This window comes from Scleropages formosus, chromosome 22, assembly GCF_900964775.1.
Source record: "Scleropages formosus chromosome 22, fSclFor1.1, whole genome shotgun sequence".
Classification (NCBI taxonomy): Eukaryota; Metazoa; Chordata; class Actinopteri; order Osteoglossiformes; family Osteoglossidae; genus Scleropages; species Scleropages formosus.
Window position 1 is genome coordinate 1,057,049 of NC_041827.1, and position 15,983 is coordinate 1,073,031.

The 15,983-nt window shown below is 42.5% G+C and overlaps 1 protein-coding gene across 5 annotated transcripts in view; it reads left to right on the forward strand.

Annotated features, from left to right (window-relative positions):
* LOC108918441 (monocarboxylate transporter 1-like) overlaps positions 1-12,746 on the forward strand; it is a 31,823-nt gene extending 19,077 nt beyond the window's left edge. For all 5 annotated transcript variants that reach the window (XM_018725671.2, XM_018725669.2, XM_018725668.2 and 2 more), the window contains 4 exons: positions 938-1,170; positions 8,515-8,658; positions 9,395-10,219; positions 11,236-12,746. In XM_018725671.2, the coding sequence (XP_018581187.2) occupies positions 954-1,170; positions 8,515-8,658; positions 9,395-10,219; positions 11,236-11,510 (1,461 nt within the window). In that variant the 5' untranslated portion in view covers positions 938-953 and the 3' untranslated portion in view covers positions 11,511-12,746. The remainder of the gene's footprint in view (positions 1-937; positions 1,171-8,514; positions 8,659-9,394; positions 10,220-11,235) is intronic.
* Positions 12,747-15,983: the final 3,237 nt, after the last annotated feature.

Genomic DNA, 15,983 nt, shown 5'->3' on the forward strand with positions numbered 1-15,983 from the left:
TACGAACTTGCATCTAAATGCCAGATTCAAAGAAGTCCATTTAGCCGTTAAGTGAAGATCAGTCTTCTCAGTCTGCAGCGGTCCTCTGCATTTCTACCACATTGAAGATGCTCCAGTAACTTCTAGGGAAGGTCTCCTCCTCAACATTTGTCCCTCCACTGTAGCTCTGGAGACCCTTTTCAATGTGGTGCATATAGATCAAGCTGTTTTATGTGCTGCAGGCTGACCATGGGAATGTAATTTATTCTGAGAAAGACTCTAGGATTCCAGTGCTTTCTGACCATGCACATCTTCCTTTATCATCGCACCAAAAGCTGGCCATGAGCGTGGTATCCATGCAACGAGAGTCCGCTGTCATCCTCTTAGTCTTCAAGGAGTGCGCTTTGCCCCCTGCTGTGTGTTTATTTTCCCCTTCCTTTGGTATTTCATGCAGCTGTGCGCGAATCTTAACCATCAAGGTCCTTGGATTATTTCCATTTGGTCCAGTGAAATAAGCATTATATGTTAATTGTAAATTCACAGAGGCTCATTTTATTCACTGCTGCTCATTGTCTTTTCCTAGAAGAAAGTGGTGCTCTGAAAATGCAGTATGTTTGCTCCACTAGGTACCAGTGTGTATTTGCATTATCTGCTCTTAGTACTTGGAACCTTCATTAGTTTTGTTATATTCAGTAGTGTACAGCTCCCTGAACCTACGTTGTTGATGATGGTGGTGATGAACCTGAAGAATTTATGCAATAGGACCCTTTAGCAAAACTGCAGTCATCATGCCTTTATGTGTTTCATGCTCCTTGCTTAAGGATTCAAAAGCAATTGGGCCTTCTGGGGTTTCAGATGACAGTTGAGGAAGGCAGAGGTTAGTTCCTCAGTCTCTACATCGCCTGGTATCTCAGATGCGTCTGTGATTTTTTTTTTTTTTTTCTCTCCCCCCTTGCAGACATTGAACTGCAGCCATGCCATCCGCTGTCGGAGGACCTGTGGGTTACACCCCTCCCGAAGGAGGCTGGGGGTGGGCCGTGGTGGCAGGTGCCTTCATCTCCATCGGCTTCTCCTATGCTTTCCCAAAGTCCATCACCGTCTTCTTCAAAGAGATCGAGGATATCTTCAATGCCAGTAGTAGCCAAGTCTCTTGGATCTCCTCTATTATGCTGGCCGTCATGTATGGTGGGGGTAAGTCAGGGGTGGCACACATTTAGGGTGGAGGATTAGAGGCATATTACTCAGACAGTGAGAGAAGCCCTTATAAATTGTCTTGGAATGGTCAAGTACCTCAGTTAACCCCAGGAACACATTGGAACAATCCTTTCCACTCATGCGTGATGTGGCTCGTAGCGTCGCACTTCAACGTGCAAAAAGAACAGTTTTACCACAGCACAGGATTTGCTGTCACACTCTGTGGCACTTTGCTGTCTCTGCTCAACACCTCGTTTTGCTTTGTTTAACTGATGGTGGAACACATTTTCATTTCCCTCTTGGGAGGTCCCCAATCTCCATCATCCTGTTATCATTTGCCTCTCAGTCTGACCTCTGACACATTCCCAAGGGGCTGTACCTCAATAGATGGTCTCCTCCAGCTAATTCCAAGTCCCGCAAAGATGAGAAAGCAGGAGAGAAAAGAGGAAGAATTGCACCACACCACTGCACGAAGCAAACACACCGGTGTGGTCTCGTCCAAAACGACCCTGGTAGCTTTTCCCATTCCACATTGGAGAAGGATGCGCTGTGGGAGTTTAAAACGCTTTATGCATGGTCACTGTACCAAAAACCTTTGAGTTTGAGGGGCTTCATATTATATTGTATAGCAAATATTGGTGCTCATGGCCCGTCGTGAATTTGTTCCTTGACTTGGAGTGGATTTTGGGTATTGGTAACCATCAATAGTCAATCGTTAAACGATTTTGTTAGATTTCTCTGATAGTTGATTAGGTCTCACTGAACAATGTATTGTATTGAACACAAGAGAGGTTTTCATTATGACAGTGACTGTACTGCTCAAGGGTCTTTTCAGTGTTTTTAGAACTTGTGATAACAAGAATTACTCTTTATTATGAGGAAAATTTTTAATCAACATCTTTTCAGCAGATACAAGGATTAAACTGCATTCTTAGTGTTTTATTTCCAAGTTTCATCTTTTTTTTTTTTCCTTTTTTGGCTTTCAGGTAAAGCCACATGTTTCAGTTCTCACACAGAGATCTGCATGGGTGAATACACAATGTCATGGCTGTTTGGGACACATGAGCAGCGATGCTCAAGTTTCTTATTGGCAGCACAGGCGCTGCCCTGTTTGGGTGTAAGGATAAGCTCTCTGTGAAGTGCAGTTACAACAGTATGATTTCCTTCCAAAAAACTGGTTTCTTTGATCAATCTGATGTGTGTTTTTATGCAGATATTAGTCATGTGGATTAAAGTAAAATGATATACATGTGCCGCAATTTGGTTTTAAGCATTTCTTGTGTTGCCCCCCCGCCGAAAGCAGTAAATATGAACAGTAATCCCAACGAGTAATACTTTTATCTTGTGTACACACTTTGCATGCTTTAAGTAAGTGGACTTCTAGATGAGTGAAGCGGAAACATTGTATTCTTAGAGGTTCATTTCATTCAGGCTGCACACTGAACTTGTTGTCTTTCGTTTTGCTTAAAGTTGGCCGACTGCAGTGCATTTCTGTCCGCTTGATTCAAGGCTTTTGTTTCCCATATCCTTTGAGATTGTGCATCCAGCTCTGCTTCTTTGGGACTTTCTATGTCATCTGTTGCAGGGTAACTCAGGTGCATTTTGCTGGCCCAGGGTACAACAGCAGTGTCTGTCTTCAGGAAGAAAGGATGCCAGGGCAAGGAGGGGGGCTGACATAGGAGGAAGTGGGGGCTGCAAGCTGTGAAAGGAGCAGTTTGCTCGCCACCTGGGGCTTGCTGACCTTAGAAGCCAACCGCACAAACGCAGGACCTTGATGACTCGTTGGTCCGCACGTACGCCACAGTCGGCGCCCTTCCTTTCCACTCGGCAAACAAACCGAGTCAGCAGCAGGATTCCTTCTGTTAACATGGTTCACATTCCCTATTCCCCTGAGGATTAAACCCCAAGTACAAAGTAGCATCAGCCAAGGGGTGGGAGGGTATAGTTACCTCTGACCTATGGTTCATTGTGTCAGAATAAGCCATGCAAGTTCAGGTCCACTGCATCCAACTTTGTCCACAGTTTGCTTCTGCTGCATGGACAGTGTGCTCCAGAGGTGCCACATCAGCAATTTTTGTGTTCTGCCAGACAGCAGTTTACACGATAATGAGAACTGTTGTAGACAGAAATCATCAGAGTGTGTAGGATTAATCCCATCCCCTCCGTTGAAAAGGGCAGTGCAGCCGCAAATGCACCGGGCACATTGCCTTTTCCGGGAAACCTTGTATTTAACTCATTAAATTCTCATGTGATATCCATGGTCGAGGGAAGTTGAATGTTTCTTGCTCATAAACAAGAGATATTTTCAGAAAGTTTATGTTGCATACTCACGGTGATCCATTTAGCTTGTTCATCTCCAAAGCAGTTTTAGAGCTACCCTAGTATTCAGTTGACGCTTTTGCCCAAGATGACCTACAAGGCTGGGCATGTTCCACTGAACTCCGTTATGTTATTCAGTCTTCTTTACAGCAGAGCAGGGTCACTCACTCACTCGCTCACTCACACATAGTCACCCTACCGACAAGTTAGTCACCGGTTCACCTGAAACACGTTTTTGGACTGTGAGAGGAAACCACAGCATCCGAGGAAAAACCCATGTGGACACAGGGAGAACATGCAAACACGTCACTGAGTCGGACTTAAACCCACATCCCACATCTAAACCCATAGCCCAGGAGCTGAGGAGTTTCTCCAGAATGATATGTCATGGATGACTTCTTTCTGCTTGCTCCAGTGAACCAAAGAAGTGATGCTGTGCTTCTTGTTAAACTAGATTATGATTGTAGATGTGTGGTCCAGACTCAGGTGAGTTGGCTTGAAGTAAGAGTTCAGCTGTAGGAGACCCTGTTGACCATGCCGCAGTCTTAAATCCGTCAGGAGTCACCATGCAGGGCCCATAAATAGCATAGTGTGTAAGGTGGATAACACACTGTTTCACAGTGAGCCATCAGGGATAGGATAGGCACACCATGAATCCTTCACTATATCAGGACTGTGTGGAGAACACGGGGCACTATTTGATATCATCGATGTCACATGACACAGTGGCCACATTTTCCATTGTGTTTCCTCTGTGGAAGGAGGGTCAGTTGACATCAGGGACCCCAGAGGTGAGACCACATAGCACCCTGCACAAACACTCACTGTGTGGCCATGTTTAGAATTCTCTCACTGTTAGTCTGCCATGTCTTCATATAATATGTGTGGATGTTTTTACCTGTCAAACTCTCTTTTCGCTGATGTGTTTAGAGTTGTGTGTTCACTATCACCACTCCTTTTTTGAACATGTGAAGTACAGTTTATGGGTCTGGGCTGGTATGTGTTATACACACACACTGGCAATAACCGCTTGACCCCAGTGCAGTCGTGGCAAGCTGGAGCCTACCTGACAACACGGGGCGCAAGGCCAAAGGGGGTGGGGACACACCCTGGATGGGACACCAGTCCACCACAAGGCATCCCAAGCAGGGTTTGAACCCCAGACCCACCACACAGCAGACACTGGCAAAACCCACTGCTCCACCGCACCCTCCATGTATTGCATAATAAAATTAATTTGTAGTTTAAAGCTATTCAGAAGTACTTTGGACAAATGAGTAAATATATTTATGGGCATTCAGGATACGTGTCAAAACCATTGTTCCCGTTCTGCATTTCATCCATTGCTTCATGTTAATGTTACTTGGAACGTGGCTTAATCCACACGCTTAGATACAACATCTCACAGCTTTACTTTTTTTTTACTAGACACGTTTTTCGCTGAGGTGATTAAGCTAAAGTGTCTTGGCTTAAAGGTAAATGTAGGAATGAACCTGCAGCCATTTTCTCACGTCTGATATTGGGCCCTGGAGCTAAAAGGCAATCTTTTCTTTAAAAGAAATCTGCTCTTTAAAGCAGAGTTCTTGAATTCACGGACCTGAACATCATCTGCTGTGGATCACTTGCACCAGGAGAGCTTATGAGTTTGAGTGATGTTAGGCTGAGTCACAAGTATCGGATTATGCTATTAGAGGCTGCCAGATGTCGCCTTGTGTGTCTGTAGGAACGTCGAAAACCAAGAACAAAACAATTTTAATAGGAAAGCTATGCTGGGAATTGAGAACCATTCTGGATCAGTGGGTATCAGCTGAAATCTGTCTTGTTGAGGCGTGAGCTGTGGATGTTGGCCTTTTTTTTTTTTTTTTTTCGAATAAGGACCGTCACAAGGACTCCGCTGCCCCCTGTAGGTCCCAGCTCTTTTTACTGCTTTGTCTTCCAGGTGGGCTTGAGGGCAACCGTTTGAGAATGCTCTTTCTGCTCTGTGTAAATCTTTGTCCTGCACGTTGTCTTGGCCATGACAAGCAAATGAGTCCCGACCCGTTTTCTAAACAAATCCCGTCAGCATCAATTTGTGTCCCCTTGGAGGAGGGCCGAGTCATGGTCTGTCACGTGAAGCCCACTCCCGTCGAGCTGCTAGTAGAAGCCCTCCTCTCATATTGCTCTGCGGCGGTGACCTGCTACACAAAGTGCCTTTGGCTGCAGTGGCGTTGTGTACACAATGTCCGTTGTGAGGTTTTTGCATTTTACTCCCATGAGCTAACTGAGCCTGCTTGTAAATACAGGACTTCTTGTTTTTCTGCATGGCAATCGACCAAAGCAGCAAAGTAAACAGACATTTCTCAAGCAAACGATGGATAAACAGAATCCTTTCCAGATGAAATGTCAGTTAGACAGTGTTGCAAAGCTACTCTTTATGGATGCGCTTGCCAATGGCACTTCCATTTTTTTTTTTTTTTGTCCAAGCGAGAGAAAAATGTTTTTGTAAGGAAGCAAGTGGTGTATGGCTGTAAAATAAGATAATTCCGTGTTTAAAAAAGTGCAGCTTTGAAGAGGAGAACAATACTTTGGGCTCACTGGACCAAAAACACGGTAACAGCAGTAACAGTTGGGAGAGAAACGAAGTATGCAGTAAGAGGGTATTTCATGCAGTTTTACACTTCTGAATGGACTGAGGACTTCTATTCAAGACTGCACTCTGTGAAGAGGGACAGTGGAGGTCGAAGCCTGAAGAGCTTGTGCTGTTGTGAAACTCAGCAAGTAGTTCAAGGGGAAGCTGGATCTCTTAGCGTTCCATTGCTGCTCCGTTGGACAACCATTGCGGCTCCATGCACTTCAGTTGTGGCTGTTGTGTGAGGGTGCTCCGATCCATTCGCATTGTCTGCTGTCTTTTTGGAAACGGATGGCTGTTAAAAATCCTAAATGAATCCCATTAGTAGTATTAGTTTGCATTTTCACACCCCTGATGTCGGTTGCCAAGAATGAAGCAAAGGAACTCGCGATGGTGTGTGAATACATCATACATACATAATTTCAGCAAATTCATTGTGAAAGAGAGCCAGGAGCACATTAGCACAAGGAATACTGCACAGGTTAGCGTGGGTTTCCTCCCACAGTCCAAAGTCATACTTTTCATACTCGCTTTTCTCTGCGTCAGACATGTTGAAGGGCTCCATCTATTCAGAGACCAAGTGCAGTTGTGAATTCACACACAGTAATTGAAACATTTGTTAAATCCTTATTAGCTGAATGCAGACTAATTTGAGCAGTTCTAGCCTTTTTAAATCGCTGTCCTCTTATTCTCTTCTTCTTCTGGAGCATGTGCTAGAAACTGTTCTGAGATCAGTGCCATGCCTGCTGGGGCCCTGCGCCCTGAGGACAGAGCCTGTATGCCCCCTGCTGGCGGTCTTGTAAAATATGCACGGTCCTTGAGCGGGAGCTTTGCACAGGGGGTTGGCGTTTGGCTCTTTGCCCTGCCATACCCCCTCGCCCCCAGTGGCGCTGTTGTGCTGCCCCAGCCTTAGGACAGCCCCTCCCACACAAGTGTCTAGTAAAGTTACACTTGAAGACATGGAGACTTCCATTTAGGGACAGTTTGGGTCTTTGCTGCTGTATTTCATAGCGTTTGGAAACTTCCCCTTGCAGCATTTGCTTCCCTTCACATGACCATTGTTTGCATGCAGTTGTGGGGCGAAAAGATTTCACCACAGAACAGACAAGCAGTTGTACCTTGAAAGTGTTCTTTTGGACCTTGAAAGTGGTCTCTGGAGAAATGACATTTTGTTCCACTGTGTACAAGCTGTATAGAGGAATGACAATGAAAACAACTTGAACTTGAAGTTGAACTTCTGGCCACCCCCCAGGGTCTGCTTCTGAGGATCACCCCTTTCCAGCCCTCACAACCATAGACCTCCTGGCATCACTGTTCACCTTCCACCAGAAATCAAACAGCACTCCATCCCTCCCTCTGGTGTCCCAGGTATCCTTGACAACCCGCACACTAGGGGGACATGGCATGTGAAATTATCTGGTGTGGATCACAAAATAATTTTTCTCAGAAGGAAGGCTTTAATGAGCGTAGCACTGCTGTTGTGTACTATTAGTTATGCAGGAGCACAGCCCAGCGCTTCACTTGCGTTTCAGCACAAAGGGCCTTTTTGTCGTCGTCGTCGTCACCATCGCCGAGTTCACACGGATCATCACCCAGTACGCGGGCAAATACACAGATGGACCAGAGGAGATCACGCTGTACTGGCAGCACTTTGTTTGTGAGGCGATGTCCCTCTTGTGGTTGGAGGTGGAAGTGTTTTCGGGACCCGGGGAGGACGGTACTGTGGGAGGGGCTGCACATGTAACTGCTAGTTTGCCTATGCAGGTGGTGAGGACCATTCTGTTGTACCCTTTAGCTGGGTGTTTGGCCTATCTCACGTAACTAAAGTGTTCCATCATACGCGTTTGGAACTGTGAGTTTCTTCGTTCAGAATTTTCAAAGTTACCAGGCACTTTTTTCCTTTTTTGCTTTTATAATGTGTCTGTATCTAAAGCTCTTTGTTGTTGAGTGCAGTTTTGTCTACTAAATGAATTAATAAATATACATGTGTGTCAACTAGGTAGCACAATTGTAATTGAATGCTTATACCAATTTCTATAAAAGCTTATTTTTAAAAGTTGTATATGAATCAAATTAACCATACAAAATGGTGTATAGCCTTTGTGTACTTATTTCAGTTTTGCTTATTTAATAATCAGTAACAGCAGGTATACCAACATGCTTGACTGGTTTTGAACAACTCTTTGTAATTATCGTATACATTTTGTTATTATTCATGCTAGCCTCAGAATGAACTTGTCCAGATTTAGTCTGAAGAATTTTTATCCCAATGAAATTGTTCACATTGAGTGTGGAATGACCAGTTGCTGTAATGAAGTCACCCTGTGCTAGAACCTTGTATGATTTTGACAATGTGCTGTCAAACTCCCACCCCCTCACCCCCCCCCCCCCCCCCCCCGACTCCTTTCCTCCAGGTCCCATCAGCAGTATCCTGGTGAACAAGTATGGGAGCCGTCCTGTCATGATAGCTGGGGGCTGCCTGTCGGGTAGTGGGCTGATCGCTGCCTCCTTCTGCAGCACAGTGGTCGGCCTGTACTTCTGTGTGGGAGTAGTTGGAGGTTTGTGTGTATGTGTTTTGTCTGTGTGTGTGGCCTTTGCAATCTGGTTTCATTCACAAAATCTGCATTTTGACTCTTATGTCAATACTTTTGTCCTGGCTTTAGTATTTTTATTCTTGAAATGTTTATTTTACTCAAATGAGTAATATGGAGCTATAATTATGTACTGGAGATATAGTATCACTTCTCAGCTCATTAATACAAAATAAACCATCAGACTGCTGCGGTGGCAGACATCACACGCAACATGGGTATAGCGGTCGTGAAAGTGGACTGTGGGGTTGCAGATAGCCCAAATGAGTTGCATCATTAGCCAAGTTTTTGCAATCGCAGTGCCACTACAATACTATCACTATCAAAGCACAAATTGCTGGGATGCCAAAGTACAGAGTGATAAGTGCTAGGAGTTGTAAAGCACTGAAGCTTGCATTGTGCTCAACAACAGTCCTCCTGACTGGTGAAAGACAATGTGCCAGAATTCCCAGCACTCTCTTCTCTGGCCAAATCGCACCTATGTGTCCGTAGCCACTGAGCAAGTCTCTTCTACTGCATGTTGATGTTTTTGAAGGAAGACATGACAATAAAGAGAAATTATAGGACATGTAATATCCTGAAAATATTGCATTTTGAAGTCTGCATTGAGATATGAATCATACCATGCTGTTAGGGTATCGTCCCATGCCTTTGATATGCAATATCTATCTCCTTGTTACTGTTTGGCCTTGGACCATTACAGGTTTGGGACTGGCCTTCAACTTGAATCCAGCATTAACCATGATCGGGAAGTACTTCTACAAGAGACGGCCCATTGCTAACGGAATCGCCATGGCTGGCAGCCCTGTCTTCCTATCCACACTGGCCCCCCTCAACAGTTGGTTTTTCGACAAGTTTGGCTGGAGGGGCAGTTTCCTCATCCTGGGAGGACTCCTGCTAAACTGTTGCGTGGCTGGGTCCCTAATGAGGCCTGTCGGGCCCAAATCCACCCCTGTGAAAGCCCTGAAGGATTCTGGAAAGGCAGGTGATGGCACAGAACTCACAGATAGCAAGGTCAAGGAAAAAAGGACAGTGCTTCAGAAGATCAACAGGTTTATTGACCTCACCCTTTTCACCCACCGTGGTTTCTTGCTCTACCTCCTGGGCAATGTGATAATGTTCTTTGGCCTCTTTGCACCGCTGGTCTTCCTCAGCAACTTTGCCAAGAGTAAGGACATCCCCAAGGATGAGGCAGCCTTTCTGCTGTCAATTTTGGCCTTCGTGGACATGGTGGCACGCCCTTCTATGGGTCTGGTGGCCAACACAGCCTGGGTGCGGCCCCGCGTGCAGTACTTCTTCGCTGCTTCTATTCTGTACAATGGTGTGTGCCACGTGCTCGCGCCATTGTGCACAAATTACGTGGGCTTCGTGCTCTACTCCATCTTTTTCGGTTTTGCTTTTGGCTGGTTGAGTGCTGTGCTCTTCGAGACTCTGATGGACCTGGTGGGCGCTCAGCGGTTCTCCAGCGCTGTGGGCCTGGTCACCATTGTGGAGTGCATACCTGTGCTACTGGGCCCCCCCATGCTGGGTAAGAAAAGATAAATATCATGCATGCTTGGATTGTTATGAACAACATGGGTGGAGTAAGATAAGTCAGCTGTATGATGTAGCTTTAACTGCAACTGTAACATGCACTTATTCCTAAACGAAGCCCCTAGTTTTTTCCCCCACGGGTATTTGACAGTACACACTCCCAGGAAGCACACTTTACAATTACAGGCTTCCTTTATATAACAGTCTTCTAATAATGATCATACTTTATTGATTACTGTGTGGAAGTAACTCTGATGTGTTTGGACGTTAATCCATTATTAACTTTGATGCGCTGGTCCATATGGGAAGCATAGTGCTTGAAGCAGGGTACACACCCTGGTACATGGGACACCAGTTGATCACATTAAACTTGCACACACACATTCATTCAGTCATATACGCACACTACAGACAAGCTCTATATACAATTAGCCAGACTCAAGCTCACAGTCCAAGAGTGCTGAGGAACCTTCTGTGGCCCCAAATGCCCAAGAACAGCAGAATAAAACAACAAAATTAAAAAAAAAAAAAAAAGAATGGTAAGATAATTTATGTGGAATATGTGGATCTTAAATTTGCATTTAAAGGCATCCACAGCAGTTCTCATATTCTGTACTTTACACTGATTGAGAGTTTCTCTAAGCTGAAAAGATAAGGTGAAAATTTTGAATGTTTCATGGGAAAAATGGGTGAACCTTCTGTGGCTAGGGAATGCATTACCTGTATCTCCTATTTAAATTTCCCAGTAAAAACAAGAATACTTTTTTGGAGGAGATCATCAAGAATATTACACTGGTTATGCGGGGAATCCTGTATATACTCTATAATCCTTTATTAAGACCTAAATGCTGGTTTTTAAAGCCTACTTTACCTCTGCAAATGACTAAAATTTACTCATTCAGCTCAGCCTATGAAAGGTACTACAGCAAGAACAGAACATTATCCTAAAAAATTTTACCTGCTGTTTCTGTACTAAGGCCAGTCCTAATAAAATTAATGTTTTTCCCTCAGGCATGTTTAAAGATGTCTATGGTGACTACAAGTACACCTACTTTGGCTGTGGAGTCTTTCTGATCCTCTCCAGCATCATGTTGTTTGTGGGAATGGGTATCAACTACCGCCTACTGGAAAAGGAAAGGTGTGAGGAGGAAGGGAAGATGAAGCTGAAGGAAAAAGGAGAGGAGTCTAATGCGGACAATACGGCCAATCAGAGCCAGGCTGAGAATGATATAGTGCAATCCCTCAAAACAGTGGAAGAATCAAATGCCAAGGAAGACGCAGTGTAACGGCTCATGATCATCCTGTAAAGCCATTTTCTGGTTGAGAAAATGCACATGCAGTTGGCGTATCTGTTCAAGATGAACAATGGCTTCTTCTTACGTTTGTCATTCAGGGGTGTTGTTCACAAAGACATCACCCATCACCCCCCAGGGCTTTCTATTCCTACTGTTCTCTGACCTCAACTCCACCAGTGAGCACAGCATCTTAGGAACAGTACAAAGATGTCATGGACAGAAGCATTACGTGACATATTTTTATAGGTTTTTTAACAGTAGGCAATATGGTGCTTGCATGGATAAATAGCACGTCTACAGATTTAACATCATCACTGCTTTGTAGCACCTTTTGTGGGTTTTTTGCAGGTTTTATTTAAAGAAGTGTCTGGCTTGACACCATCTAATCAGTCTTATCGCCTTTTAACAAGGGCGTAATCTTATAATGCCATAATTCAGATTCAGACCTAAGGAAGAGCTGATTACAGTAATGCCAGGAATTTATTTGGTGTTTGTTTTTTTTCTTCTTTTTTTTACTTTTTGTGTTCAGCATCATACATGCGATGATTGCTCAGACTAGAGATAAACAGGACTTCCTCATAAAACAGGGAATTCCAAGTTATGAGCAAATGGAGTTTGTATAGTAAAATTGTCATAACAAGCTATCAACTCACACTTACATACCTTACAAGAATAAGCATTACTGTACAAAGTACACACCATGTGACTTTGAGCAGCAGATGATTCAAACAGCTATCCCCCTCCTGTTCAGGTCAGTTATGCTCACAAGCTTCTTTCTTAAAACCCATGACTCTGATGAGGCCTAAATCATGTATCTTGTATTATGTTTGATGTAGTATTTTGCTGATGAAATGTTAATAGTCTAAATGCTGCTATAGAATTTTGGAACAACCTGCTGGCTTTTGCATATTGTGTATTTAACATCCTGAAAATGTGTTTATCTCTTTAATTTCTAACTACCATTTATATGTTGAAATGCTCTAGCTGTGAGATCGTAAAACTGTGTTTGGACAGTATTTCAGGTAACGTTTGTGTTCAGGTATTTTTTTCTCCACCTACAAACTATGTAAAAAGCTGCATTTAGAATAACTTCTAATATTTCATCTCAGTCCAGGATTACTAATGACAAAACACATGGGACCCTTAAAATGTTAATTACACCTTTTTGCTGCTAAATTTATAGGGTTATGAATACTGTAAGTTGTAACATTAAATGTTTTTAATTAAGTTCTTTGAAAATCTGCTTTTCATTTATTTTGGTTTTCATAATTTTTGTACCATTAGGTCAGTTTGTCTTACTGCCGTTGTATAGAGAACTGTGTGTTCGGAAGTTGTGGAGGGGCCAAAGCAACGAGTTAAAATGTGCACATTTTTGACAACGTCATTTAATCAAATTTACGTTTCTGAGATCATAAAAATGAACATAGAGGGATAGTTTAGCACTGCAGTAGTATAGAGGAATTATGTTTTAAACACTGCTGTTCTGTGACTTTTATATAGGCTTTGATTTTTCATGTGTCATCCATGTATTATTTTCTACAAAAGTACTTCTCAGGCCCCTTGGACCTCATGTCTCCTTTCAATTTGTCCTTAATTCTTGACATACTGTAAACTTGAATCACCTTTTACAAAATATGCATTCCATTTCGCACTGCCTTTTTTTAACAGTGAGGGCTGTGAATGCTGTTATCCAACAGAAGGATCAACTCATTTTATTGCTTTAGTCCTTAAGAAGCCCTCACCTAAAATACATAAAAATTAATACTGAAAAGCAACACATTTCTCATGACTATCTTAAATAGACCTGTGCGGGAACAGTCAGAGAACAGCTAATAATTGTATTATGGTGTCAGTGAAGGGAAATAATTTTTACTTATTGGAAAAGAAAGTGCATGCAGATATTACATCCTGGACTGCCCAGTCATGTTCCACTAAGATTGTGGAGCTTTGAAACATGGTTATTTATCACATGGGAATTGTTGTTCCCAGCTCTGTTGTACACAATCAATTCAAAATGTAGTTGCTGAGCTTTATTTTTTCCTCTTTCATTCTTTTTGTGAGCAGTGCAATAAGTTCTTTGCTGCTCTTTATGACATTTGCAATAGGAAATGAGCCATGTTCATGAATTATGAATTTGATTCCCCCCCTGGAGTGTTTTTTTTTTTTTTCCTCCCCCCTTCCTTTTCTCACAGAAAAGGAGTATGCCAAATTGTTAAATTCTGTTGACTGCTAATTGTAATAAATGGGATATTTCATTCCCATCCTACCATATGCCATCAAAATACAACTAAAACAAAATCTTTAGTCTTCTCCCTTGCTATTTTTCATCTAACATTGAATGACAAGGTTTGGAATAACATTGTTTTCCTATTGCACATATGCAGATGTCCAGTAAGCAGTGAATTTTTCTTGTTCCATACATATTTTTTCCTGGTGTTTATTTTCTCCAGGTTGTTCACTCAAGTCTGCATCCATTTCAGCTCTTGTGGCTGCCAGGAAGCCTGAAAGCCGTGCGTTGCTTTAACAATATGCTTCCCCAGACATGCTTGGTTGCATTCTTAAGAAGTGTTGCAGTACACTCACAGTGTGGTGGGATTTGGGGGCTGGAGGAGCAGAAATCCACAGGAGTCATATGTCTCTCTGGCAACAATTAACATTCACTGTGGTGGAACTCCAACTTACAGTCAGCACATGATGTAGATGAGACACTGACTGAAGACTGGCCAAAAGAAGTCAGCCTGCAGTCAGTATGAATGCTTAACCTGCCTAATCCATTTGAGACCCATTTGCTTCATGGCTTTTTTTTTTTTTTTTTTATAGAAAACATGGAGCTGTACAAGTCACTTCTTTGTTTAATTTCAGAAAATATGGTTATGGATGGAATTGAATTGTGTTGCAACACAATTCATCTTACTATTCTTTTGCTTACATTAAATTGATGCTTAAATTAAGTTAGTGTGATTAAGGTTTTTCTTATGACATGAGTTGGAAAATCTTGTTGATTAAGAATACCTGCCAGAATCACCTACTTTTATAAAGTAACTATTTGGCAAAAAGGAAACACGATTGCACATTCTTGTGCATTTATTGTTCCATGCAATATATCTAATAAACACAGTACAGCTTTATTTTTTGAAGTATTTAAAATTGTGTGTTTTTTTTTTTTTTTTTTTTTTTTTAAGGATACCTAGCTACAATAAAAGTCCCTTGGTATGTGCAAATCTTTGTGATTTTGCATTTTTTTTTTTTTAGGTTTGCTTCTGTAAGTTCTCAAATTTCATGAACTATTTGAAAATTTAAGTATACAAAAAGGTACATAACTGTATGCTACAGAATGAAATTCCATGACTTTTTGTTATGTCAGTATCATTTTGCAGGCAAGATTGGAACTGAATGTTTATGGTGTTTACGTCTGATTCATTCACATCCAGCATCAATAACCTTTAATGGTAAACTGCTCTGTAAATTCAATTTTAAAAAATATAGTTAGGGATTATTTGCAATCTGTTTACTCATTCATTCCATCTGTAAGTCAATCTCTAAGACCAACAGCCTTCACCCTCCAGCAGGTTCAAACACCTGTCAGGAAATTTCTGCCAAATTGGACAATTTGCTCATTCCATCTGCTTCATTGGTGCAAAATCTGGGAGTAACAATTGAAGCAAGTCTCTGCTTCTACATACACAATGAATCCACAAACTCGGAAGTATGTAGGCTCTATTCCTGAAGCACAATTTGTCGTTTTTGACTATCTATGGGACTCACATGAAAGAAAAAGGTGACCGTGACAGATCGGGTGTAATGACAATTTATGGAGCTGTTAGGATTGGGAGTGAAAAGAGCCTGAGATGCGTTTTGTGAAGCTTCTTTAATGTTGAAAGGAATTCTTCCGTTATGAGGGAGAGGGGGAGCTTATTCCACCACACTGGAGTCAGAACCAAGATGTGTCAACATCTATAATAACTGTCCTGCTGCGAATGTGCTTTTGTTTAAGGCTCTTTAAGTTTATGTACTCTAGTTATACGTGGCTTTTCAGAAAAGCGCATGCTGAATGAACAAATACATTTTATTTCGCATGTAGCCTACGGTGTAGCAAGGTAATAAGTGACTTGAGTGCTTAGAACCATTTCTTTGGTATACTGAGGTTTGCTTGCGGAGCGATGCACACAGTGTTCATTTGTCATGTTTTCTCAGACACTTCGCGGGGTTGTATTTCCCCTCGTTCTCCGCCTCGTTTTCAGTTCCCGGTTCAATCCACCTTCTCGCGCACAGTGCCGCAGCTCCGCGTGGGGGAAGCGGACAGACTGACCGTTACTGGGACGTTTACTGCGAAGCTTTTCCTCAGGCTTTTCGTCAGAATAGCGTGGAATTGTTTGCTAGGTTGCTCGTGTTGGATAAAAAGTCTTAGAAGTTACACAAAACGCGTATATCGTAGGTAAATAATAATATAGTAATAAATTATCT